At 47.7% G+C, this 27,110-nt stretch overlaps 1 protein-coding gene across 5 annotated transcripts in view; it reads left to right on the forward strand.

Moving 5' to 3' along the window:
- The window catches only part of TBP (TATA-box binding protein), a 265,871-nt gene that overhangs the window by 101,161 nt on the left and 137,600 nt on the right, over nt 1-27,110 (forward strand). For all 5 annotated transcript variants that reach the window (XM_063917702.1, XM_063917703.1, XM_063917704.1 and 2 more), the window contains exons 5-6: nt 5,697-5,788; nt 14,404-14,571. In XM_063917702.1, coding sequence (XP_063773772.1) covers nt 5,697-5,788; nt 14,404-14,571 — 260 coding nt within the window. The remainder of the gene's footprint in view (nt 1-5,696; nt 5,789-14,403; nt 14,572-27,110) is intronic.

Here is a 27,110-nt window from a genome sequence, read left to right on the forward strand (position 1 = left end):
TGTGAAAAAGCGTGGGTTCCCCCGATAAGAAACTGGTAATTTCTAAAAAGTTACTGATGGCGTACCCTTTCCCGCCAGAGGATAAGTTACGCTGGGAGATATCCCCTAGGGTGGATAAGGCGCTCACACGTTTGTCAAAAAGGGTGGCACTGCCGTCTTAGGATACGGCCACTTTGAAGGTACCTGTTGATAAATAGCAGGAGGCTAGCCTGAAGTCTGTATTTACACACTCAGGTACTAGACTGAGACCTGCAGATAGTGCTGCTGCAGCGTGGTCTGTAACCCTGTCAAACAGGGATACTATTTTGCGAACACAAGACGTCGTCTTATATATGAGGGATGCACAGAGGGATATTTTGCCGGCTGGCATCCAGAATTAATGCAATGTCCATTCTGTCAGGAGGGTATTAGAGACCCGACACTGGACAGGTGATGCTGACTTTAAAAGGCTCATAGAGCCTTATAAGGGTGAGGAATTGTTTGGGGATGGTCTCTGGGACCTCGTATCCACAGCAACAGCTGGGAAGAAATTTTTTTACCTCAGGTTTCCTCACAGCCTAAGAAAAGCACTGTATTATCAGGTACAGTCCTTTCGGCTTCAGAAAAGCAAGCGGGTCAAAGGCGCTTCCTTTCTGCACAGAGACGAGGGAAGTGGGAAAAAGCTGCACCAGTCAGCCAGTTCCCAGAATCAAAATTCTTCCCCCGCTTCCTCTGAGTCCACCGCATGACGCGGGGGCTCCACAGGCGTAGCCAGGTACGGTGGGGGGCCGCCTCAAAAAGTTCAGCGATCAGTGGGCTCGCTCACAGGTGGATCCCTGGATCCTTCAAGTAGTATCTCAGGGGTACAAGCTGGAATTCGAGGCGTCTCCCCCCCGCCGTTTTCTCAAATCTGCCTTGCCGACAACTCCCTCAGGCAGGGAGGCTGTGCTAGAGGCAATTCACAAGCTGTATTCCCAGCAGGTGATAGTCAAGGTGCCCCTACTTCAACAAGGACGGGGTTACTATTCCACACTGTTTGTGGTACCGAAACCGGACGGTTCGGTGAGACCCATTTTAAATTTGAAATCCTTGAACACATACATAAAAAAAATTCAAGTTCAAGATGGAATCGCTCAGGGCGGTTATTGCAAGCCTGGAGGAGGGGGATTACATGGTATTCCTGGACATCAAGGATGCTTACCTACATGTCCCCATTTACCATCCTCACCAGGAGTACCTCAGATTTGTGGTACAGGATTGCCATTACCAATTCCAAACACTGCCGTTTGGACTGTCCACGGCACCGAGGGTCTTTACCAAGGTAATGGCAGAAATGATGATACTCCTTCGAAAAAAGGGAGTTTTAATTATCCCGTACTTGGATGATCTCCTTATAAAGGCGAGGTCCAAGGAGCAGTTGTTGGTCGGAGTAGCACTATCTCGGGAAGTGCTACAACAGCACGGATGGATTCTATACATTCCAAAGTCACAGCTGGTTCCTACCACACGCCTACTGTTCCTGGGGATGGTTCTGGACACAGAACAGAAAAAAGTGTTTCTCCCGCAGGAGAAAGCCAAGGAGCGGTCATCTCTAGTCAGAGACCTCCTGAAACCAAAACAGGTATCGGTGCATCACTGCACACGAGTCCTGGGGAAAAATGGTAGCCTCTTACGAAGCAAAATTCCATTCGGCAGGTTCCATACAAGAACCTTTTAGTGGGACATCTTGGACAAGTGGTCGGGATCGCATCTTCAGATGCATCGGCTGATAACCCTGTCTCCAAGGACCAGGGTATCTCTACTGTGGTGGCTGCAGAGTGCTCATCTTCAAGAGGGCCGCAGATTCGGCATACAGTACTGGGTCCTGGTGACCACGGATGCCAGCCTTCAAGGTTGGGGGGCAGTCACACAGGGAAGAAATTTCCAAAGACTTTGGTCAAGTCAGGAGTCGTCCCTACACATAAATATTCTGGAACTGAGGGCCATTTACAATGCCCTAAGTCTGGCAAGGCCTCTGCTTCAAAACCAGCCGGTACTGATCCAATCAGACAACATCACGGCAGTCGCCCATGTAAACCGACAGGGCGGCACAAGAAGCAGGATGGCGATGGCAGAAGCCACAAGGATTCTCCGATGGGCGGAAAATCACGTCTTAGCACTGTCAGCAGTGTTCATTCCGGGAGTGGACAATTGGGAAGCAGACTTCCTCAGCAGACACGACCGACTCCCGGGAGAGTGGGGACTTCATCCAGAAGTCTTCCAACTGTTAGTAAACCGTTGGGAAAGGCCACAGGTGGACATGATGGCGTCCCGCCTAAACAAAAAACTAGATATTGCGCCAGGTCAAGGGACCCTCAGGCAATAGCTGTGGACGCTCTAGTGACACCGTGGGTGTACCAGTCGGTTTATGTATTCCCTCCTCTGCCTCTCATACCAAAGGTACTGAGAATAATAAGAAAACGAGGAGTAAGAACGATACTCGTGGTTCTGGATGGGCCAAGAAGAGCTTGGTACCCAGATCTTACAGAAATAATATCAGAGGACCCATGGCCTCTACCGCTCAGACAGGATCTGCTACAGCAGGGGCCCTGTCTGTTCCAAGACTTACCGCGGCTGCGTTGGACGGCATGGCGGTTGAATTCCGGATCCTAAAGCAAAAGGGCATTCCGGAGGAAGTCATTCCTACGCTGATAAAAGCCAGGAAAGAAGTAACCGCAAACCATTATCACCGTATTTGGCGAAAATATGTTGCATGGTGTGAGGCCAGGAAGGCCCCAGCAGAGGAATTTCAGCTGGGTCGTTTTCTGCACTTCCTACAGTCGGGAGTGACTATGGGCCTAAAATTGGGTTCCATTAAGGTCCAGATTTCGTCTCTGTCAATTTTCTTCCAGAAAGAACTGGCTTCACTGCCTGAAGTTCAGACTTTTGTAAAGGGAGTGCTACATATTTAGCCCCCTTTTGTGCCTCCTGTGGCACCGTGGGATCTCAACGTGGTGTTGAGTTTCCTGAAATCACATTGGTTTGAGCCACTTAAAACTGTGGATCTGAAATATCTCACGTGGAAAGTGGTCATGTTATTGGCCTTGGCTTCGGCCAGGCGTGTGTCAGAATTGGCGGCTTTGTCATGTAAAAGCCCTTATCTGATTTTCCATATGGATAGGGCAGAATTGAGGACTCGTCCCCAGTTTCTCCCTAAGGTGGTATCAGCTTTTCACTTGAACCAACCTATTGTAGTGCCTGCGGCTACTAGGGACTTGGAAGATTCCAAGTTACTGGACGTAGTCAGGGCCTTAAAAATTTATATTTCCAGGACGGCTGGAGTCAGGAAAACTGACTCGTTTTTTATCCTGTATGCACCCAACAAAATAGGTGCCCCTGCTTCTAAGCAGACTATTGCTCGCTGGATTTGTAGCACAATTCAGCTGGCGCATTCTGCGGCTGGATTGCCGCATCCTAAATCAGTAAAAGCCCATTCCACAAGGAAGGTGGGCTCATCTTGGGCGGCTGCCCGAGGGGTCTCGGCTTTACAACTTTGCCGAGCTGCAACTTGGTCAGGGGCAAACACGTTTGCAAAATTCTACAAATTTAATATCCTGGCTGAGGAGGACCTTGCGTTCTCTCATTCGGTGCTGCAGAGTCATCCGCACTCTCCCGCCCGTTTGGGAGCTTTGGTATAATCCCCATGGTCCTTACGGAGTTCCCAGCATCCACTAGGACGTCAGAGAAAATAAGATTTTACTCACCGGTAAATCTATTTCTCGTAGTCCGTAGTGGATGCTGGGCGCCCATCCCAAGTGCGGATTGTCTGCAATACTTGTATATAGTTATTGCCTAACTAAAGGGTTATTGTTGAGCCATCTGTTGAGAGGCTCAGTTATATTTCATACTGTTAACTGGGTATAGTATCACGAGTTATACGGTGTGATTGGTGTGGCTGGGTATGAGTCTTACCCGGGATTCAAAATCCTTCCTTATTGTGTCAGCTCTTCCGGGCACAGTATCCTAACTGAGGTCTGGAGGAGGGGCATAGAGGGAGGAGCCAGTGCACACCAGATAGTACCTAATCTTTCTTTTAGAGTGCCCAGTCTCCTGCGGAGCCGTCTATTCCCCATGGTCCTTACGGAGTTCCCAGCATCCACTACGGACTACGAGAAATAGATTTACCGGTGAGTAAAATCTTATTTTTGGCTTTTCTACAACAGGGCCTAGACTTGGGCCTTCGTCTGGCCTCCCTCAATGTCCATATATCTGCTTTGTTGGTGTGGTTTCAGAGAAAAATTGCATCTCTTCCTGACGTTAACGCTTTCACTCAGGGTGTTCTACGGATTCAGCCCCCCTATGTCCCTCCTGTGGCTCTGTTGGATCGGTCTGTCTGAATGCCTTACAAGAGTCTCCATTTGGACCTCTTGAGTCTAAGGACCTTAAATGCCTTACGCTTAAGGTCGTGTTTCTGTTGGCGATTGCTTCTGCTAGGAGGGTGTCGGACTTAGGCACTTTGTCCTGTCCTGTCCACCCTTTATGATTTTTCACCGTGACCGGGCTTTTGTTAGAACTTGTCCTGGTTATTTGCCTAAGGTAGTATTATCTTTTCACCTTAACCAGGAGATTGTGGTTCCAGCCATCATCTCTTCTGGTTTGTCCTCCAAAGAGCGGTCTTTGGATGTGGTATGGGCTCTCCGTATTTATATAGAGAGGACTGCCTCCATCAGAAGGCCAGATACCCTTTTTGTACTTTGTTTTCACAAACATGGTTGGCCTGCGAATAAGCAAACCTTGGTCAGATGGATTAGAATGGTGATTGCACAAGCATATGCACAGGCTGGACTCCCAGCTCCTGCTGCTATCAAGGCCCATTCTACTCGGTCTGTTGGACATTCTTGGGCGGCACGCTGTGGCGCGTCCACTGAACAATTGTGCAAGGGCGGCTACGTGGTCCTTAGTTACTAGTTCATCTGGTTCTATGCCTTTGATACTTCCACCTCCCAGGATGCTTCCTTTGGACGCTGGGTTCTTGTACCCACTACAGTGCATCCCCCTGCCCATGAGGAACTGCTTTGGGACATCCCCGATGTTTTTCCCTGTGGAATACCAGTGTACCTCGCTGCAGAAAAAAAGATTTACGGTAGACTTACCATAGTTAAATCTCTTTCTGCAAGGTACACTGGATTACACAGGGCGCCCACCCTGATGCACTTATCTTCTTGGGTTTGTATGGCATTAGCCGCTAGTCCCTTCTCCTGTCGTGAGAACGTGGATCTATGTGACTAACGTCTACCGTCTCTTACCTGCTACTGCATTGGACTGGTTAACAAAACTGAGCTCCAGTGCCTGGAGGCAAGGCTATAGAGGAGGCGGTGCAGTGCATCCTGGGAACAGTCAAAGCTTTAGCTTGTTGGTGCCTCGGATCAAGATCCAACTCTACACCCCGATTTTATTCCCTGTGGAAACCAGTGTACCTCGCAGAAAGAGATTTAACTATGGTAAGTCTACCATAAATCTCCTTATTATTGTTTTGATGTGGACATGTATTCCCCTAAAACTAGATCAGCTCAGATAATCATGCTTGCTTGTGTGGCCATTAATGTTGAGGGATTACAGTCTATATTCAGTTACAACGCATTGGAAATTTCAGTAATGTTATGGGAAAACAATACAAGCTTGTACTTCTGCTTATTATTCTGTGCTAAATTGACTTTTCACTTTTTTTCTTATCCCAGCGTTTTGCTGCCGTTATCATGAGAATAAGAGAGCCACGTACAACAGCACTTATATTTAGTTCGGGCAAAATGGTTTGCACAGGAGCTAAAAGGCAAGTTGTGTCTATTTTATATTACTGCCTTTGTTTAGATACACTTTTCTAGTTAACCCCATATAAATTGCTGTAAGTGTATCCCTTTTAAGAATATATATTGCATTCATTGATAGGTCTAAAGCTGGGTACACATTAGACAATGTGTACCCAGCCCGACCTTCTGAATGACTGGAACCTGGCATCGGCAAGTGCATACACACTTGCCGATGATAGGGGCGGAATGCAGCATGGCTCTCATTAGCAATGTCTTCTGTTGGCCCTGGTAACAACCGCGGGAGCGCACAGGTAGTGCATACACACTGGATTATTTGAACGATTTGTCGTTCAATCCATCAGAATCCATCAAATTGTTCAAAATATTGTCTAGTGCAGTGATGGGGGATGTGTAGATCAACAGCTGGAGTGCCAAAGGTTCCCCATCACTGGTCTAGTTTGTACCCAGTTTAAAAAGCCTCACATGGTGCACTGGAAGAGGTTCTACCATAGAACCACCTTACTCAAACTTAAAAACCTTTCAGCCATAACATTAAAACCATTGACAGGTGAGTAAATACAGGTTGAGTATCCCTTATCCAAAATGCTTGGGACCAGAGGTATTTTGGATATCGGATTTTTCCGTATTTTGGAATAATTGCATACCATAATAAGATATCATGGTGATGGGACCTAAATATAAGTACCGAATGCATTTATGTTACATATACACCTTATATACACAGCCTGAAGGTTATTTTAGACAATATTTTTTATAACTTTGTGCATTAAACAAAGTGTGTATACATTCACACAATTAATTTATGTTTCATATACACCTTATACACACAGCCTAAGGTCATTTAATACAATATTTTTAATAACTTTGTGTATTAAACAAAGTTTGTGTACATTGAGCCATCAAAAAACAAAGGTTTCACTATCTCACTCTCGCTCAAAAAAGTCCGTATTTCGGAATATTCCGTATTTCGGAATATTTGGATATGGGATACTCAACCTGTAACACTGATTATCTTTTAACAATGGCATCTGTCAAGGTGTGGGATAAATTAGACAGCAAGTAAACATTCAGTTCTTAAAATCAATGTGTTGGATGTAGACAAAATGGGAAAGGATATGGATCTGAGTGACTTTGACAAGGGCTAAACTGTAATGACTGGATGGCTGTGTCAGAGCATCTCCAAGACGCAGAGCTGGATTGAGACTTTATGGGGCCCCTCGGCAAGACATTGGTTTAGGACCGCGTCTGATTATCATTCGACACCACTCGTAGTTATTCGCACACTAAGGGTCATTCAGATGTGGTTGGAGTTGCTATAACTGCTGCTTCCTTGGAAGCAGCAGTGATAGCGCTGTATGGAGCGTCAGATCACTCACCCTCGAGCGGCTTGCTGCCCGACGCAGAGTCCAGGAAGTCTCTGTGCAACCACGGAGATCCCTATTGCATAAATATCTGTGGATTTTGGCTTTGGGGTGATCAAGGGAAATCTCAGTGCAGAATCGCACCGTGTGTATGTCCGTTAAATGTATTTACACCCCTTGCATTATAACATTTATTGCCTGGATGCAAAATTTTGATTGGTTTGTTTTGTAATTCTTTGCTCCCAATCCTGCGTCGGCCCCTGTGCTATTAATTCTGTTGTCCCACAATACTTTTCTGGTTTGACTATGTTGCACCCTCACCTTTTAAATCCTAGTGATGCTCTTGTGTTGTATAAGAAAAAGATTAAGGGTGGGATGCACTAGCAGGAAAATGCAGTAAACCCATTTTGGGGTTATTATCGCATTTCCCATATGTACCAAGACCCGACCACCGGTTTTCCGTCGGATCCCTCTCAGCATCCCCCGTAGCCGCCATGTCACTGCACATGCACAGAGGGACGCCCGGATCATAAACCCGGAAGTCCAGGGACGTGAGTGCATTGCAAGAGCAGCTCTTATCGGGAGAGCTGCCACTTCAATACTAATTGCATATCTTAGTATATATGCTATTTAGTGTTGCCGAGATTTGTGGCGGGATGTATCAGGCAAGGCTGATACATCCTGCCCTTACTATGGTAAATAAAATATGTATTGGATGCTTATGATTTAAAGCTTATGAGAGAGAAATCTTAGAGTAGGCAGACTGAGAACTGGTATTATATGAATATTGGAAACCTTCAGTACTAGCAATAAATGTAAATGATCCAAAACCAAATCTACTGTACCTCAATGCAAGAGTAACAAAAGCTATGGACATTTATGAACTTGAGGAGAAATAAATTGACGTATAGTGTTACATTGATATAAAGCAATTAAAATTTTGTATACAGTGTCGTTATCTACCTCTGTTGGATAAATACAAAACTGGATATCCATCAGTGTAAAAAATAACTTATCATATATATGATGGCTTGAATAAAATATATTTATTTAAAAACCACGTCTGTACCTAATATCCACATGGGTGTTTCTCAATCTCTTATTTTTTTCCAAAATTGGACACAGTTAATTTCATTGTTATGCCCCTTTGAGATGTTATCCTTGTTTATATGTAAATTTATATCTTATTTCTCTAACGTCCTAAGTGGATGCTGGCGACTCCGTAAGGACCATGGGGAATAGCGGCTCCGCAGGAGACTGGGCACATCTAAAGAAAGCTTTAGGACTAACTGGTGTGCACTGGCTCCTCCCCCTATGACCCTCCTCCAAGCCTCAGTTAGATTTCTGTGCCCGACGAGAAGGGTGCACACTAGGGGCTCTCCTGAGCTTCTTAGTGAAAGTTTTAGTTTAGGTTTGTTATTTTCAGTGAGACCTGCTGGCAACAGGCTCACTGCATCGAGGGACTAAGGGGAGAAGAAGCGAACTCGCCTGCGTGCAGAGTGGATTGGGCTTCTTGGCTACTGGACATTAGCTCCAGAGGGACGATCACAGGCCCAGCCATGGATGGGTCCCGGAGCCGCGCCGCCGGCCCCCTTACAGATGCTGAAGCAAGAAGAGGTCCATAAATCGGCGGCAGAAGACTTTTCTGTCTTCATAAGGTAGCGCACAGCACTGCAGCTGTGCGCCATTGCTCTCAGCACACTTCACACTCCGGTCACTGAGGGTGCAGGGCGCTGGGGGGGGGCGCCCTGAGACGCAATAAAACATGACAGAAATACCTTACATGGCAAAAAATACATCACATATAGCTCCTGGGCTATATGGATGCATTTAACCCCTGCCAGAATATACAAAAAACCGGGAGATAAGGCCGCCGTAAAGGGGGCGGAGCCTATCTCCTCAGCACACTGGCGCCATTTCCCCTCACAGCTCAGTTGGAGGGAAGCTTCCTGCTCTTCCCTGCAGTCACTACACTACAGAAAAAAGAGAGGGGGGCACTAATTAGGCGCAGTATTAAAACATACAGCAGCTATAAGGGGAAAAACACTTATATAAGGTTATCCCTGTATATATATAGCGCTCTGGTGTGTGCTGGCATACTCTCCCTCTGTCTCCCCAAAGGGCTAGTGGGGTCCTGTCCTCTATCAGAGCATTCCCTGTGTGTGTGCTGTGTGTCGGTACGTTTGTGTCGACATGTATGAGGAGAAAAATGATGTGGAGACGGAGCAGAGTGTCTGTAACAGTGATGTCACCCCCTAGGGGGTCGACACCTGAGTGGATGTACTGTTGAAAATTACGTGACAGTGTCAGCTCTATATAAAAAAACAGTGGTTGACATAAGACAGCCGGCTACTCAGCTTGTGCCTGTCCAGACGTCTCATAGGCCGTCAGGGGCTCTAAAGCGGCCGTTACCTCAGATGGCAGATACAGACGCCGACACGGATACTGACTCCTGTGTCGACGGTGAAGAGACAACAGTGATTTCCAGTAGGGCCACACGTTACATGATTGAGACAATGGAAAATGTTTTTAGACATTTCCGATAATACGAGTACCACCAAAAAGGGGTATTATGTTCGGTGAGGGAAAAACTGCCTGTAGTTTTCCTGAATCTGAGAAATAAAATGAGGTGTGTGATGATGCGTGGGTTTCCCCCCGATAACAAATTTCTTAAAAAGTATTGGCTGCATACCCTTTCCCGCCAGAGGTTAGGGTGCGTTGGGAAACACCCCCTAGGGGGGATAAGGCGCTCACACGCTTGTAAGAACAAGGGCTCTACCCTCTCATGAGATGGCCGCCCTTAAGGATCCTGCTGATAGGAAGCAGGAGGGTATCCAAAAAGGTATTTACACACATACTGGTGTTATACTGCGACCAGCTATCGCCTCAGCCTGGAGGTGCAGTGCTGGGTTGGCATGGTCGGATTCCCTGACTGGAAATATTGATATCCTAGATAAGGATAGTATATTATTGCCTATAGAGCATTTAAAAGATGCATTTCTATATATGCATGATGCACAGCGGAATAATTGCCGACTGGCATCAAGTATAAGTGCGTTGTCCAAGTCTACCAGTAAAATGGTCAGGTGATGCGGATTCCAAACGGCATTTGGAAGTATTGCCTTTGAAAGGGGACATTTGGGGTCGGTCTTTTAGACCTGGTGGCCACGGCAACAGCTGGGAAATCCACGTTTGTACCCCAGGTCGCCTCTCATAATAAGACGCCGTATTATCAGGCGCAGTCCTTTTTTGGCAAGCGGACAAAAGGTTCCTCTTTTCTGCTCGTGACAGAGGGAGAGGAAAAAGGCTGTAGAGATCAGCCAGTTCCCAGGAACAGAAACCCTTTCCCGCCTCTGCCAAGCCCTCAGTATGACGCTAGGGCTTTACAAGCTCAGGCACGGTGGGGGCCCGTTCTCAATGAATTTCAGTGCGCAGTGGGCTCACTCGCAAGTAGACCCCTGGATCCTTCAGGTAATATCTCAGGGGTACATATTGGAATTCGAGACGTCTCCCCCTCGCCGTTTCCAAAAGTCGGCTTTACCGACGTCTCCCTCTGACAGGGAGGCAGTTTTGGAAGCCATTCACAAGCTGTATTCCCAGCAGGTGATAATCGAGGTACCCCTCCTGCAACAGGGAACGGGGTATTATTCCACACTATTGTGGTACCGAAGCCAGACGGCTCGGTGAGACCGATTCTAAATCTAAAATCTTTGAACACTTACATACAGAGGTTCAAATTCAAGATTGAGTCACTCAGAGCAGTGATTGCGAACCTGGAAGAAGGGGACTACATGATGTCTCGGGACATCAAGGATGCTTACCTTCATGTCAAAATTTACCCTTCTCACCAAGGGTACCTCAGGTTATGGTACAGAACTGTCACTATCAGTTCAGACGCTGCCGTAGGGATGGTCCACGGCACCCCGGGTCTTTACCAAGGTAATGGACGAAATGATATCCCTTCGAAGGAAGGGAATTTTAGTTATCCCTTACTTGGACGATTCCCTGATACGGGTAAGATCCAGGGACCAGTTGGAGGTCGGTGTAGCACTATCTCAGGTAGTGTTGCGGCAGCACGATTGGATTCTCAATATTCCAAAATCGCAGCTGGTTCCGACGACTTGTCTTCTGTTTCCTAGGGATGATCCTGGACACAGTCCAGAAAAAAGGTGTTTCTCCCGGAAGAGAAAGCCATGGAGTTATCCGAGCTAATCAGGAACCTCCTAAAACCGAACCAAGTCTCAGTGCATCAAGGGTTCTGGGTAAAAATGGTGGCTTCCTACGAAGCAATCCCATTCGTTAGATTCCACGCAAGAACTTTCCAGTGGAACCTACTGGACAAATGGTCCGGGTCGCATTTTCAGATGCATCAGCGGATAACCCTGTCGCCAAGGACAAGGGTATCCATCCTGTAGTGGTTGCAGAGTGCTCATCTTCTAGAGGGCCGCAGATTCGGCATTCAGGACTGGGTCCTGGTGACCACGGATGCCAGCCTGCGAGGCTGGGGAGCAGTCACACAGGGAAGGAATATCCAGGGCTTAGGGTCAAGCCTGGATACATCACTTCACATAAATATCCTGAAGCTAAGGGCCATTTACAATGCTCTAAGCTTAGCGAGACCTCTGCTTCAAGGTCAGCCGGTGTTGATCCAGTCGGACAACATCATGGCAGTCAGCCACGTAAACAGACAGGGTGGCACAAGAAGCAGGAGGGCAATGGCAGAAGCTGCAAGGATTCTTCGCTGGGCGGAAAATCATGTGATAGCACTGTCAACAGTATTCATTCCGGGAGTGGACAACTGGGAAGCAGACTTCCTCAGCACGACCTCCACCCGGGAGAGTGGGGACTTCACCCAGAAGTTGTCCACATGATTAAAAAACTCGACAAGTATTGCGCCAGGTCAAGAGACCCTCAGGCAATAGTTGTAGACGCTCTGGTAACACAGTGGGTGTACCAGTCAGTGTATGTGTTCCCTCCTCTGCCTCTCATACCCAAGGTACTGAGATTGATAAGATGGAGAGGAGAAAGCACTATATTCGTGGCTCCGGATTGGCCAAGAAGGACTTGGTAACCGGAACTTCAAGAGAGGCTCACGGAGGATCCGTGGCCTCTACCTCTAAGACGGGACCTGCTCCAGCAAGGACCCTGTCTGTTCCAAGACTTACCGCGGCTGCGTTTGACGGCATGGCGGTTGAACACCGGATCCTGAAGGAAAAAAGGCATTCCGGATGAAGTCATCCCTATCCTGATCAAAGCCAGGAAGGATGTAACCGCAAAAACATTATCACCGCAATTGGCGAAAATATGTTGCGTAGTGCGAGGCCAGTAAGGCCCGACGGAGGAAATTCAACTGGGTCGATTCCTACATTTCCTGCAAACAGGAGAGTCTATGGGCCTGAAATTGGGGTCCATTAAGGTTCAGATTTCGGCCCTGTCAATTTTCTTCCAAAAAAGAACTAGCTTCAGTCCCTGAAGTTTAGACGTTTGTAAAAGGGGTACTGCATATACAGCCTCCTTTTGTGCCTCCAGTGGCAATTTGGGATCTCAATGTAGTTTGGGTTCCAAAAGTCACATTGGTTTGAACCACTTAAATCTGTGGAGTTAAAATATCTCACATGGAAAGTGGTCATGCTGTTGGCCCTGGCCTGGGCCAGGCGCGTGTCAGAATTGGCGGCTTTATCCTGTAAAAGCCCTTATCTGATTTTCCATTCGGACAGGGGGAATTGAGTACTCGTCCTCAGTTTCTCCCTAAGGTGGTTCCAGCGTTTTCACCTGAACCAACCTATTGTGGTGCCTGCGGCTACTAGGGACTTGGAGGAATCCAAGTTGCTGGATGTTGTCAGGGCCCTGAAAATATGTTTCCAGGACGGCTGGAGTCAGGAAATCTGACTCGCTGTTTATCCTGTATGCACCCAACATGCTGGGTGCTCCTGCTTCTAAGCAGACTATTGCTCGTTGGATTTGTAGTACAATTCAGCTTGCACATTCTGTGGCAGGCCTGCCATAGCTAAAATCTGTAAAAACCCGTTCCACAAGGAAAGTGGGCTCATCTTGGGCGGCTGCCCGAGGGGTCTCGGCTTTACAACTTTGCCGAGCAGCTACTTGGTCAGGGGCAAACATGTTTGCTAAATTCTACAAATTTGATACCCTAGCTGAGGAGGACCTGGAGTTCTCTCATTCGGTGCTGCAGAGTCATCCGCACTCTCCCGCCCGTTTGGGAGCTTTGGTATAATCCCCATGGTCCTTACGGAGTCCCCAGCATCCACTTAGGACGTTAGAGAAAATAAGAATTTACTTACCGATAATTCTATTTCTCATAGTCCGTAGTGGATGCTGGGCGCCCATCCCAAGTGCGGATTGTCTGCAATACTTGTACATAGTTATTGTTACAAAAATCGGGTTATTATTGTTGGGAGCCATCTTTTCAGAGGCTCCTCTGTTATCATACTGTTAACTGGGTTCAGATCACAAGTTATACGGTGTGATTGGTGTGGCTGGTATGAGTCTTACCCGGGATTCAAAATCCTTCCTTATTGTGTACGCTCGTCCGGGCACAGTATCCTAACTGAGGCTTGGAGGAGGGTCATAGGGGGAGGAGCCAGTGCACACCAGTTAGTCCTAAAGCTTTCTTTAGATGTGCCCAGTCTCCTGCGGAGCCGCTATTCCCCATGGTCCTTACGGAGTCCCCAGCATCCACTACGGACTATGAGAAATAGAATTATCGGTAAGTAAATTCTTATTTTATTAACCGTTTCTTATATAGCGCAGCATATTCTGTTGCGCTTTACAATTAGAACAGTAACAGAACAAAACTGGGTGAAAACAGACCTAGGTAGGAGGGCCCTGCTCGCAAATTACAATCTATAGGGAAATAGGCATTGATACACAAGGATTGACATCGGGTGGATTGCATAATGGTCCACCTGATTGCTAGGTTCTTAATGGGCTGTATGATATGGCCACCCAGCAATGTTGGCCAAGGGTCAGGAGGGTGTGAGAGTAAAGAAAGACAAAGTATGTGATGTTATGTGCACTGTACAGAGAGGATGTAATTAGATAGGGAAGCACTGAAGGTTATCGTCTCTTATAATCGCTACCGCACAGACATCCTAGGGACTGTTCATGCTGCGGCACAGTGTATTATATTTTGTTGTTATGCTTTTGTTACTAGTGGCTGCAGAAATAAGACTTGTTTAGCTAGTATGCTTTTGTTAATGACAATTAGATACTGAATATTACTATATTATATCTTTCAGTGAAGAGCAGTCACGGTTAGCAGCCCGAAAGTATGCTCGTGTTGTACAGAAGTTGGGGTTTCCTGCAAAGTTCTTAGATTTTAAAATTCAAAATATGGTTGGGAGCTGTGACGTTAAGTTCCCAATCAGATTAGAAGGATTGGTCCTTACACATCAACAGTTCAGCAGGTAACTATTTACTACAGTCGCACTTTTTGAGTGTTTTGTTTTTTATAATTTGTTTTTGGAGCATAAATCAATATAGTAGTGAATGTGGGGCTAAAAACTGTGAGACTTAGGGGGTCATTCAGACCCTGCCGTTGTTGCGGTGCACAGCGCAGTTTACAGGTGGTGGCAAACTGTGCAGTGGCTGCGCCGATGCGCACACATTGCAGTTGCATTCCTGATGGATGTGACCACCATGTGATTGACAGCAGCTGGCGTTTTCAGGGTGGCAACACGGTCTGGGCAGGGCAAACGGGGCAGGCCACGACCGTTTCTGGCCAATTGTTGAAGTCACGCGCAACCGCTCCAATAAAAAAAACATGGATGCTGACAGCGCAACCAGGCTGCGCTTCCAGGGCTCAACTTAGATCCAGTGTGTTCGCAATCTAATTGCGAACGCATTGGATCTAAGGGTGAGCCCTGGGAGGTGGCCTTACACATGCTGGGCACCCCCTAGCATGTGCAAAGATGAACACAGATCTGGCTCCGTATCTGTGTTCATCTCTGAATAACGCCCTTCGTACGGATAATATAGAATGGTGGTTTTTGGGGATTCAGTTAAGTGTAATAAAAATAGCATTATTCCATTGTTAAACAGGGATGTACCATATGAACTACTAAGATAGTCTTCTGCGTAAAACTCAAAGATTTAAATATTATATGTGCCACTAGTCGTAACAGCCCTTATGAATAGTAATACAGGATGTTTTCTCTATCGTCCTAAGTGGATGCTGGGGTTCCTGAAAGGACCATGGGGAATAGCGGCTCCGCAGGAGACAGGGCACAAAAAAGTAAAGCTTTTACCAGATCAGGTGGTGTGCACTGGCTCCTCCCCCTATGACCCTCCTCCAGACTCCAGTTAGATTTTGTGCCCGAACGAGAAGGGTGCAATCTAGGTGGCTCTCCTAAAGAGCTGCTTAGAGAAAGTTTAGCTTAGGTTTTTTACTTTACAGTGAGTCCTGCTGGCAACAGGATCACTGCAACGAGGGACTTAGGGGAGAAGTAGTGAACTCACCTGCGTGCAGAGTGGATTTGCTGCTTGGCTACTGGACACTAGCTCCAGAGGGACGATCACAGGTACAGCCTGGATGGTCACCGGAGCCGCGCCGCCGGCCCCCTTGCAGACGCTGAAGAGAGAAGAGGTCCAAAATCGGCGGCTGAAGACTCCTGAGTCTTCATAAAGGTAGCGCACAGCACTGCAGCTGTGCGCCATTTTCCTCTCAGCACACTTCACACAACAGTCACTGAGGGTGCAGAGCGCTGGGGGGGGCGCTCTGAGAGGCAAATAAAAACCTTATTAGAGGCAAAAAATACCTCACATATAGCCCACAGAGGCTATATGGAGATATTTAACCCCTGCCTAACTTCAAAAATAGCGGGAGACGAGCCCGCCGAAAAAGGGGCGGGGCCTATCTCCTCAGCACACAGCGCCATTTTCTCTCACAGAAAAGCTGGAGAGAAGGCTCCCAGGCTCTCCCCTGCACTGCACTACAGAAACAGGGTTAAAACAGAGAGGGGGGGCACTGATTTTGGCGATATTGTATATATATAAAAGATGCTATAAGGGAGAAACACTTATATAAGGTTGTCCCTATATAATTATAGCGTTTTTGGTGTGTGCTGGCAGACTCTCCCTCTGTCTCCCCAAAGGGCTAGTGGGTCCTGTCCTCTGTCAGAGCATTCCCGGTGTGTGTGCTGTGTGTCGGTACGTGTGTGTCGACATGTATGAGGACGATGTTGGTGAGGAGGCGGAGAAATTGCCTGTAATGGTGATGTCACTCTCTAGGGAGTCGACACCGGAATGGATGGCTTATTTAGAGAATTACGTGAGAATGTCAACACGCTGCAAGGTCGGTTGACGACATGAGACGGCCGACAATCTATTAGGACCGGTCCAGGCGTCTCAGAAACACCGTCAGGGGTTTTAAAAACGCCCATTTACCTCAGTCGGTCGACACAGACACAGACACGGACACTGAATACAGTGTCGACGGTGAATAAACAAACGTATTTCTCATTAGGGCCACACGTTAAGGGCAATGAAGGAGGTGTTACGGGTTTCTGATACTACAAGTACCACAAGAAAGGGTATTATGTGGGAGTGGAAAAAACTACCTGTAGTTTTTCCTGAATCAGATAAAATAAAATGAAGTGTGTGATGATGCGTAGGGTTACCCCGATAGCAAATATTGGCGTTATACCCTTTCCCGCCAGAAATTAGGGTACGTTGGGAAACACCCCTTAGGGTGATAAGGCGCTCACACGCTTATCAAGTGGCGTTACCGTCTCCAGATACGGCCGCCCTCAAGGAGCCAGCTGATAGGAAGCTGAAAAAATATCCTAAAAAGTATATACACACATACGGTGGTTATACTGCGACCAGCGATCGCCATCAGCCTGGAGATGCAGTGCTGGGTTGGCTTGGTCGGATTCCCTGACTGAAAATATTTTATTCATGTAGAGCATTTAATAGGATGCATTCTATATATATGTATGTGAGATGCACAGAGGGATATTTGCTCTCTGGCATCAAGATAAGTGCGTTGTCCATATCTCCCAGAAGATGTCAGGGACACGACAGTGGTCAGGTGATACAGATCCCATACGGCAGATGGAAGTATTGCTGTATAAAGGGAAGGAGTTATTTGGGGGTCGGTCCATCGGACCTGGGGACCACAGCAACAGCTGGGAAAACCTTTTTTACCCCAAGTTACATCTCAGCTAAAAAAGACACCGTCTTTTCAGCCTCAATCTTTCCTTTCCCATGAGGGCATGCAGGCAAAAGGCCAGTCATATCTGCCCAGACATAGAGGTAAGGGAAGTAGACTGCAGCAGGCAGCCCTTTCCCAGGAAAAGAAGCCCTCCACCGCGTCTGCCAAGTCCTCAGCATGACGCTGGGGCCGTGCAAGCGGACTCAAGGTGGGGGGGTAGTCTCAAGAGTCTCAGGCCGCAGTGGGATCACTCGCAAGTTGACCCCTAGATCGTACGAGTATTATCCCAGGGGTAAAGATTGGAGAGTCGAGACATCTTCTCCTCGCAGGTTCCTGAAGTCTGCTTTACCAACGGCTCCCTCCGACAGGGAGGCAGCATTGGAAACAATTCACAAGCTGTATATCCAGCAGGTGATAATCAAAGTACCCCTCCTACGACAAGGAAAAGGGTATTATTTTTCCACACTATATTGTGGTACTGAAGCCAGACGGCTTGGTGACACATAGTCTAAATCTAAAATGTTTTGAACACTTACATAAAAGGTTCAAATCGAGATAAAGTCACTCAGAGCAGTGATAGCGAACCGGAAAAAAGGGGACTATATGGTGTCCCTGGACATCAAGGATTACCTCCATGTCCAAATTTTGTCCTTCTCATCAAGGGTACCTCTGGTTCGTGGTACAGAACTGTCAATATCAGTTTCAGACGATGCCGTTTGAATTATCCACGGCACCCCGGGCCTTTTTACCAAGGTAATGGCCGAAAAGATGTTTCTTCAAAGAAAAAAGGCATCTAAATTATCCCTTACTTGCACGACCTAAAAAGGGCAAGTTCCAGAGAACAGTTGGAGGTCGGAAGAGCACTATCTAAAGTAGTTCTTCGACGGCACGACTGGATTCTAAATATTCCAAGAATCGCAGCTGTTTTCCGACGATACGTCTGCTGTTCCTAGGGATGATTCTGGACACGGTTCAGAAAAAGGTTTTTCTTCCCGAGGAAAAAGCCAAGGAGTTATCCGACCTGTCAGGAACCTCCTAAAACCAGGAAAGGTGTCTGTACATCAATGCACAAGAGTCCTGGGAAAAATGGTGGCTTTTTACGAAGCAATTCCATTCGGCAGATTCCATGCAAGAATTTTCCAAAGGGATCTGTTGGACAAATGGTCAGGGTCGCATCCTCAGATGCACCTGCGAATAACCCGGTCGCCAAGGACAAGGGTATATCTTCTGTGGTGGTTGCAAAAGGCTCATCTATTGGAGGGCCGCAGATTCGGCATACAGGATTTGATCCTGGTGACCACGGACGCCAGCCTGAGAGGTTGGGGAGCAGTCACACAAGGAAGAAACTTCCAGGGGGTATGGACGAACCTGGAAAAGTCTCTTCACATAAACATTCTGGTACTAAGAGCAATCTAAAATGCTCTAAGCCAGGCGGAACCACTCCTGCAAGGAAAACCGGTGTTGATTCAGTCGGACAACATCACGGCGGTCGCCCATGTAAACAGACAGGGCGGCACAAGAAGCAGGAGTGCAATGGCAGAAGCTGCCAAGATTCTTCGCTGGGCGGAGAATCACGTAATAGCACTGTCAGCAGTGTTCTTCCCGGGCGTGGACAACTGGGAAGCAGACTTCCTCAGCAGACACGATATTCACCCGGGAGAGGGGGGTCTTCATCCAGAAGTCTTCCACATGCTAATAAACTGTTGGGAAAGACCAATGGTAGACATGATGGCGTCTCGCCTCAACAAGAAACTGGACAAGTATTGCGCCAGGTCAAGAGATCCACAGGCAATAGCTGTGGACGCACTGGTAACACCTTGGGTGTACAAATCAGTATATGTGTTTCCTCCTCTGCCTCTCATACCAAAGGTATTGAAGATTATACGGTGAGGAGGAGTAAGAACAATACTAGTGGCTCCGGATGGCCAAGAAGGACTTGGTACCCGGAACTTCAAGAGTTGGTCACGGACGACCCGTGCCCTCTACTTCTGAGAAGGGACCTGCTACAACAGGGTCCCTGTCTCTTTCAAGACTTACCGCGGCTGCGTTTGACGGCATGGCGGTTGAACGCCAGATCCTAAAAGGGAAAGGCATTCCAGAAGAAGTCATTCCTACCTTGATTAAGGCAAGGAAGGAAGTCACCGCGAAACATTATCACCGCATTTGGCGAAAATATGTCGCGTGGTGCGAGGATCGGAGTGTTCCGACGGAGGAATTTCAACTGGGTCGTTTCCTACATTTCCTACAATCAGGATTGTCTATGGGTCTCAAATTGAGATCTATTAAGGTTCAAATTTCGGCCCTGTCAATATTCTTCCAAAAAGAATTGGCCTCAGTTCCTGAGGTACAGACTTTTGTTAAAGGAGTACTGCATATACAGCCTCCTGTGGTGCCTCCGGTGGCACCGTGGGATCTAAATGTAGTTTTAGATTTCCTCAAATCCCATTGGTTTGAACCATTGAAAAAGGTGGATTTTAAATATCTCACATGGAAAGTGACTATGTTACTGGCCCTGGCTTCCGCCAGGAGAGTATCTGAATTGGCGGCTTTTTCTTATAAAAGCCCTTATCTAATCTTCCATTCGGATAGGGCAGAACTGAGGACTCGTCCGCATTTTCTCCCTAAGGTGGTATCAGCGTTTCACCTGAACCAACCTATTGTGGTGCCTGCGGCCACTGGCGACTTGGAGGACTCCAAGTTGTTGGACGTTGTCAGAGCCTTAAAAATATACATTTCAAGGACGGCTGAAGTCAGAAAATCTGACTCGCTGTTGATACTATATGCACCCAACAAGTTGGGTGCCCCTGCTTCTAAGCAGACGATTGCTCGTTGGATTTGTAACACAATTCAACTTGCTCATTCTGTGGCAGGCCTGCCACAGCCTAAATCTGTTAAGGCCCATTCCACAAGGAAGGTGGGCTCATCTTGGGCGGCTGCCCGAGGGGTCTCGGCATTACAATTCTGTCGAGCAGCTACGTGGTCGGGGGAAAACACGTTTGTAAAATTCTACAAATTTGATACCCTGGCAAAAGAGGACTTGGAATTCTCTCATTCGGTGCTGCAGAGTCATCCGCACTCTCCCGCCCGTTTGGGAGCTTTGGTATAATCCCCATGGTCCTTTCAGGAACCCCAGCATCCACTTAGGACGATAGAGAAAATAAGAATTTACTTACCGATAATTCTATTTCTCGGAGTCCGTAGTGGATGCTGGGCGCCCATCCCAAGTGCGGATTATCTGCAATACTGTACATAGTTATTGTTAACAAATTCGGGTTATATTGTTAAGGAGCCATCTTTAAGAGGCTCTTTCTGTTATCATACTGTTAACTGGGTTTAGATCACAAGTTGTACGGTGTGATTGGTGTGGCTGGTATGAGTCTTACCCGGGATTCAAATTGCCTCCCTTATTGTGTACGCTCGTCCGGGCACAGTACCTAACTGGAGTCTGGAGGAGGGTCATAGGGGGAGGAGCCAGTGCACACCACCTGATCTGGTAAAAGCTTTACTTTTTTGTGCCCTGTCTCCTGCGGAGCCGCTATTCCCCATGGTCCTTTCAGGAACCCCAGCATCCACTACGGACTCCGAGAAATAGAATTATCGGTAAGTAAATTCTTATTTTTAACTACTGTAATGAGCGAGATGCATATAGGTTATGGTAATTGCCCCAATACACATTCGAAGGGGGCACCCACATTAATTATCATTATTTAAATATCAATGGAATATACACGGCTCAAAAAAATAAAGGGAACACTAAAATAACATCCTAGATCTGAATGAATGAAATATTCTTATTAAATACTTTGTTCTTTACATAGTTGAATGTGCTGACAACAAAACACACAAAAATTATCAATGGAAATCAAATTTCTCTTACGTCCTAGAGGATGCTGGGGACTCCGTAAGGACCATGGGGTATAGACGGGCTCCACAGGAGACATGGGCACTATAAAGAACTTTAGAATGGGTGTGCACTGGCTCCTCCCTCTATGCCCCTCCTCCAGACCTCAGTTAGATCCTGTGCCCAGAGGAGATTGGGTGCACTACAGGGGAGCTCTCCTGAGTTTCTCTGGAAAAAGAATTTTGTTAGGTTTTTTATTTTCAGGGAGCACTGTTGGCAACAGGCTCCCTGCATCGTGGGACTGAGGAGAGAGAAGCAGACCTACTTAAGTGATAGGCTCTGCTTCTTAGGCTACTGGACACGATTAGCTCCAGAGGGAGTCGGAACGCTGGTCTCCCCCCGCCGTTCGTCCCAGAGCCGCGCTGCCGTCCTCCTCACAGAGCCGGAAGATTGAAGCCGGGTGAGTATAAGAAGAAAAAACTTCTAAGGTGGCAGAAGACTTCAGATCTTCACTGAGGTAAGTGTGCAGCGGTAAAGCTGCGCGCCATTGCACCCACACATTACACACACCACCAGGCACTGATGGGTGCCTGCGCCCTGGGCAGCAATATAAACCTTTAAGTCTGGCAATATGGATATAGGCTGCGGAGGTAGTAAGTGTATAAATCCCCCGCCAGTTTTATAAAATTGAGCGGGACCGAAGCCCGCCGCTGGAGGGGGCGGAGCTTGGTCCCTCAGCACTAACCAGCGCCATTTTCTCCACAGAGCACTGCAGAGAAGCCGGCTCTCCGGACTCTCTCCTGCTGAACACAGTGACACAGGGCTGAAAAGAGAGGGGACACTTGTAAGGCGCAGTGAGTGTATTACACGATTTATTATATATAAAAGCGCTATCTGGGAATTCTGTTTCCATTGTCAGTTGGCGCTGGGTGTGTGCTGGCATACTCTCTCTCTCCTAAGGGCCTTGGTGGGGAACTGTCTCCTTATAGATATATCCCTGTGTGTGTGGGGGTGTTGGTACGCGTGTGTCGGCATGTCTGAAGCTGAAGGCTCATCTAAGGAGGAGGTGGAGCAGATGATTGTGGTGTCTCCGCGGGCACGCCGACTCATGATTGGGTGGACATGTGGAATGTTTTAAATGCAAATGTGAACTTATTACATAAGAGAATGGACAAAGCGGAATCCAGGGAAAAGGCAGGGAGTCAATCCACGGATTGGACTGTGTCACAGGGCCCTTCAGGGTCTCAAAAGCGTCCCCTATCCCAAATAGCAGACACTGATACCGACACGGATTCTGACTCCAGTGTCGACTACGATGATGTGAGGTTGCACCCAAGGGTGTCCAAAAGTATTCATTATATGATTATTGCAATAAAAGATGTTTTGCATATCACAGGGAACCCCTCTGTCCCTGACACAAGGGTGCGCATGTATAAGGAAAAGAAACCTGAGGTAACCTTTCCCCCGTCTCATGAGCTGAATGAGTTATTTGAAAAAGCTTGGGAAACTCCAGACAAAAAACTGCAGATTCCCAAGAGGATTCTTATGGCGTATCCTTTCCCAGCTCAGGACAGGGTACGCTGGGAATCCTCACCCAGGGTGGACAAAGCTTTAACGCGCCTGTCCAAGAAGGTGGCGCTACCGTCTCCAGACACTGCAGCCCTCAAGGATCCTGCTGATCGCAGACAGGAAACTACCTTAAAATCTATTTTATACGCATACGGGTGCTTTTACTCAGACCGGCAATAGCATCGGCATGGGTATGTAGCGCAGTTGCAGCGTGGACAGATACCTTGTCAGCTGACCTTGATACACTAGACAGGGATACCATTTTATTGACCTTAGGTCACATTAAAGACGCAGTCTTATATATGAGAGATGCTCAGAGACGTTGGGCTGCTAGGTTCGAGAGCCAACATGATGGTGATTTCTGCTAGGTGAGCCCTGTGGACCCGCCAATGGACGGGTGATGCCGATTCAAAGAAGCATATGGAGGTTTTACCATACAAAGGTGAAGTTTTATTTGGGGAAGGTCTCACGGACCTGGTTGCCACAGCTACCGCGGGTAAATCTACTTTTTTGCCTTTTGTTCCCCCACAGCAAAAAAAAACTCCACAATATCAGATGCAGTCCTTTCGGTCGCATAAGTCCAGAAGAGGTTGGGGCTCATCCTTCCTCGCCAGAGGTAAGGGTAGAGGGAAGAGAACACCTGCTTCGGCTAGTTCCCAGGAGCAGAAGTCCTCCCCGGCTTCTACTAAATCCACCGCGTGATTCTGGGGCTCCACTGAGGGAGTCCACACCGGTGGGGGCACGTCTTCGACTCTTCAGCCAGGTCTGGGTTCTGTCAGACGTGGATCCTTGGGCGATGGATATTGTATCCCAAGGATACAAACTGGAATTCGAAGAGGTGCCACCTCGCCGATTTTTCAAGTCGGCCTTGCCAGCTTCTTCCCCAGAGAGGGAAGTAGTGTTAGCTGCAATCCAAAAGCTGTGTTAACAGCAAGTGATTGTCAAGGTTCCCCTACTATTCGACCCTGTTCGTGGTCCCGAAGCCGGATGGCTCGGTCAGACCCACTTTAAATCTAAAATCCCTAAACCTGTACTAAGCGCCTTGAGTCCTGTTGGAGAAAGAGCGCTATATAAATAAAATTATTATTATTATTATTATTACTTGGAAAAGTTCAAATTCAACATGGAATCGCTCCGGGCTGTGTTCTCCAGTCTGGAATGGGGGGATTTTATGGTGTCACTCGACATAAAGGATGCATACCTTCATGTCCCCATATATCCTACTCATCAGGCGTACCTGAGATTCGCTATACAGGACTGTCATTACCAGTTTCAGACGTTGCCGTTTGGGCTTTCCAAGGCCCAGAGGATTTTCACCAAGGTGATGGCGGAGATGATGGTGCTCCTGCGCAGGCAGGGAGTAACAATTATCCCATACTTGGACGATCATCTGATAAAAGTAAGATCGAGAGAGCGATTGCAGAAGAGCGTGTCGCTCTCCCTGAGAGTGCTACAACAACACGGTTGGATTCTTAATCTGCCAAAGTCGCAATTGATTCCAACGACTCGACTATCATTCCTAGGCATGATTCTGGACACTGAACAGAAGAAGGTTTCTCTGACGTCCTAGTGGATGCTGGGACTCCGTAAGGACCATGGGGAATAGCGGCTCCGCAGGAGACAGGGCACAAGAATAAAAGCTTTAGGATCAGGTGGTGTGCACTGGCTCCTCCCCCTATGACCCTCCTCCAAGCCTCAGTTAGATTTTTGTGCCCGAACGAGAAGGGTGCAGGCTAGGTGGCTCTCCTGAGCTGCTTAGAATAAAAGTTTATTTTAGGTTTTTTATTTTCAGTGAGTCCTGCTGGCAACAGGCTCACTGCATCGTGGGACTAAGGGGAGAAGAAACGGACTCACCTGCGCGCAGAGTGGATCGGGTTTCTTAGGCTACTGGACATTAGCTCCAGAGGGACGATCACAGGTTCAGCCTGGATGGGTCCCGGAGCCGCGCCGCCGGCCCCCTTACAGAGCCAGAAGAAGAGGTCCGGTGAAATCGGCGGCAGAAGACGATCCTGTCTTCAGACTAAGGTAGCGCACAGCACCGCAGCTGTGCGCCATTGCTCTCAGCACACTTCACACTCCGGTCACTGAGGGTGCAGGGCGCTGGGGGGGAGCGCCCTGAGACGCAATATAACAGATGATACCTTAGGTTGGCAAAAGAATACATCACATATAGCTCTTGGGCTATATGGATGTATTTTAACCCCTGCCATTATTACAGGAAAGAGCGGGAGATAAGGACGTCGTGAAGGGGCGCGGAGCCTATCTCCTCAGCACACAAGCGCCATTTTCCCTCACAGCTCCGCTGGAAGGACGGCTCCCTGACTCTCCCCTGCAGACTTGCTACAGAATCAGGGTAAAAAAGAGAAGGGGGGGCACTATTGGCAGCTAAAAATTATATAAACAGCAGCTATAAGGGAATAACACTTATATAAGGTTATCCCTGTATATATATATATATATATATATATATATATATAGCGCTTGGTGTGTGCTAACAGACTCTCCCTCTGTCTCTCCAAAGGGCTTGTGGGGTCCTGTCCTCTATCAGAGCATTCCCGGTGTGTGTGCTGTGTGTCAGTACGTGTGTGTCGACATGTATGAGGAGGAAAATGATGTGGAGGCGGAGCAATTGCCTGGGTTAGTGATGTCACCCCATAGGGTGTCGACACCTGACTGGATGATTGTATTTAAAGAATTAAGTGATAATGTCAGCACTTTGCAAAAAACGGTTGATGACATGAGACAGCCGGCAAATCAATTAGTGCCTGTCCAGGCGTCTCAGACACCGTCAGGGGCCCTAAAACGCCCGTTACCTCAGTGGGTCGACACAGACCCAGACACAGATACTGAGTCTAGTGTCGACGGTGAGGAGACAAACGTAATGTCCAGTAGGGCCACACGTTACATGATCACGGCAATGAAGGAGGCATTGAACATTTCTGACACTACAAGTACCACAAAGAAGGGTATTATGTGGGGTGTGAAAAAACTACCAATAGTTTTCCCTGAGTCAGATGAGTTAAATGAGGTGTGTGATAAAGTGTGGGTTTCCCCCGACAAAAAACTGCTAATTTCTAAACAATTATTGGCAATATATCCTTTCCCGTCAGAGGTTAGGACGCGTTGGGAAACACCCCCTAGAGTAGATAAGGCGCTCACACGTTTATCTAAACAAGTAGCGTTACCGTCTCCTGATACGGCCACCCTCAAGGAACCAGCAGATAGAAGGCTGGAAAATATTCTTAAAAGTATATACACACATACTGGTGTTATACTGCGACCAGCAATCGCTTCAGCCTGGATGTGCAGTGCTGGAGTCGCGTGGTCGGATTCCCTGACTGAAAATATTGATACCCTGGATAGGGACAATATACTGCTAACTATAGAACATTTGAAGGATGCATTACTATATATGCGTGATGCACAGAGGGATATCTGCACCCTGGCATCAAGAGTAAGTGCTATGTCCATTTCTGCCAGAAGAGCGTTATGGACGCGACAGTGGTCAGGCGATGCTGATTCAAAACGACATATGGAAGTATTGCCGTATAAAGGGGAGGAGTTATTTGGGGCTGGTCTATCGGACCTGGTGGCCACGGCAACGGCTGGAAAATCCACCTTTTTACCCCAGGTCACTTCACATCAGCAGAAAAAAACACCGTCTTTTCAAACTCAGTCCTTTCGTTCCCATAAGTACAAGCGAGCTAAAGGCCATTCCTTCCTGCCCCGGGGCAGAGGAAGGGGAAAAAGACTGCACCATGCAGCCGCTTCCCAGGAGCAGAAGCCCTCCCCTGCTTCTGCCAAGTCTTCAGCATGACGCTGGGGCTTTACAAGCAGACTCAGACATGGTGGGGGCCCGTCTCAAGAATTTCAACGCGCAGTGGGCTCACTCGCAAGTGGACCCCTGGATTCTACAGGTAGTATCGCAGGGGTACAAACTGGAATTCGAGGCGTTTCCCCCTCGCCGGTTCCTGAAGTCTGCTCTACCAAAGTCTCCCTCCGACAGGGAGGCAGTTTTGGAAGCCATTCACAAGCTGTATTCCCAGCAGGTGATAATCAAGGTACCCCTCCTACAACAGGGAAAGGGGTATTATTCCACGCTGTTTGTGGTACCGAAGCCGGACGGCTCGGTGAGACCAATTTTAAATCTGAAATCCTTGAACACTTACATAAAGAGGTTCAAATTCAAGATGGAATCACTCAGAGCGGTGATAGCAAACCTGGAAGAAGGGGACTATATGGTGTCTCTGGACATCAAGGATGCTTATCTCCACGTCCCAATCTACCCGTCTCACCAAGGGTACCTCAGGTTTGTAGTACAAAACTGTCATTATCAGTTTCAGACGCTGCCGTTTGGGTTGTCCACGGCACCTCGGGTCTTT

This window comes from Pseudophryne corroboree, chromosome 4 (assembly GCF_028390025.1).
Source record: "Pseudophryne corroboree isolate aPseCor3 chromosome 4, aPseCor3.hap2, whole genome shotgun sequence".
In the NCBI taxonomy this organism is placed as follows: Eukaryota; Metazoa; Chordata; class Amphibia; order Anura; family Myobatrachidae; genus Pseudophryne; species Pseudophryne corroboree.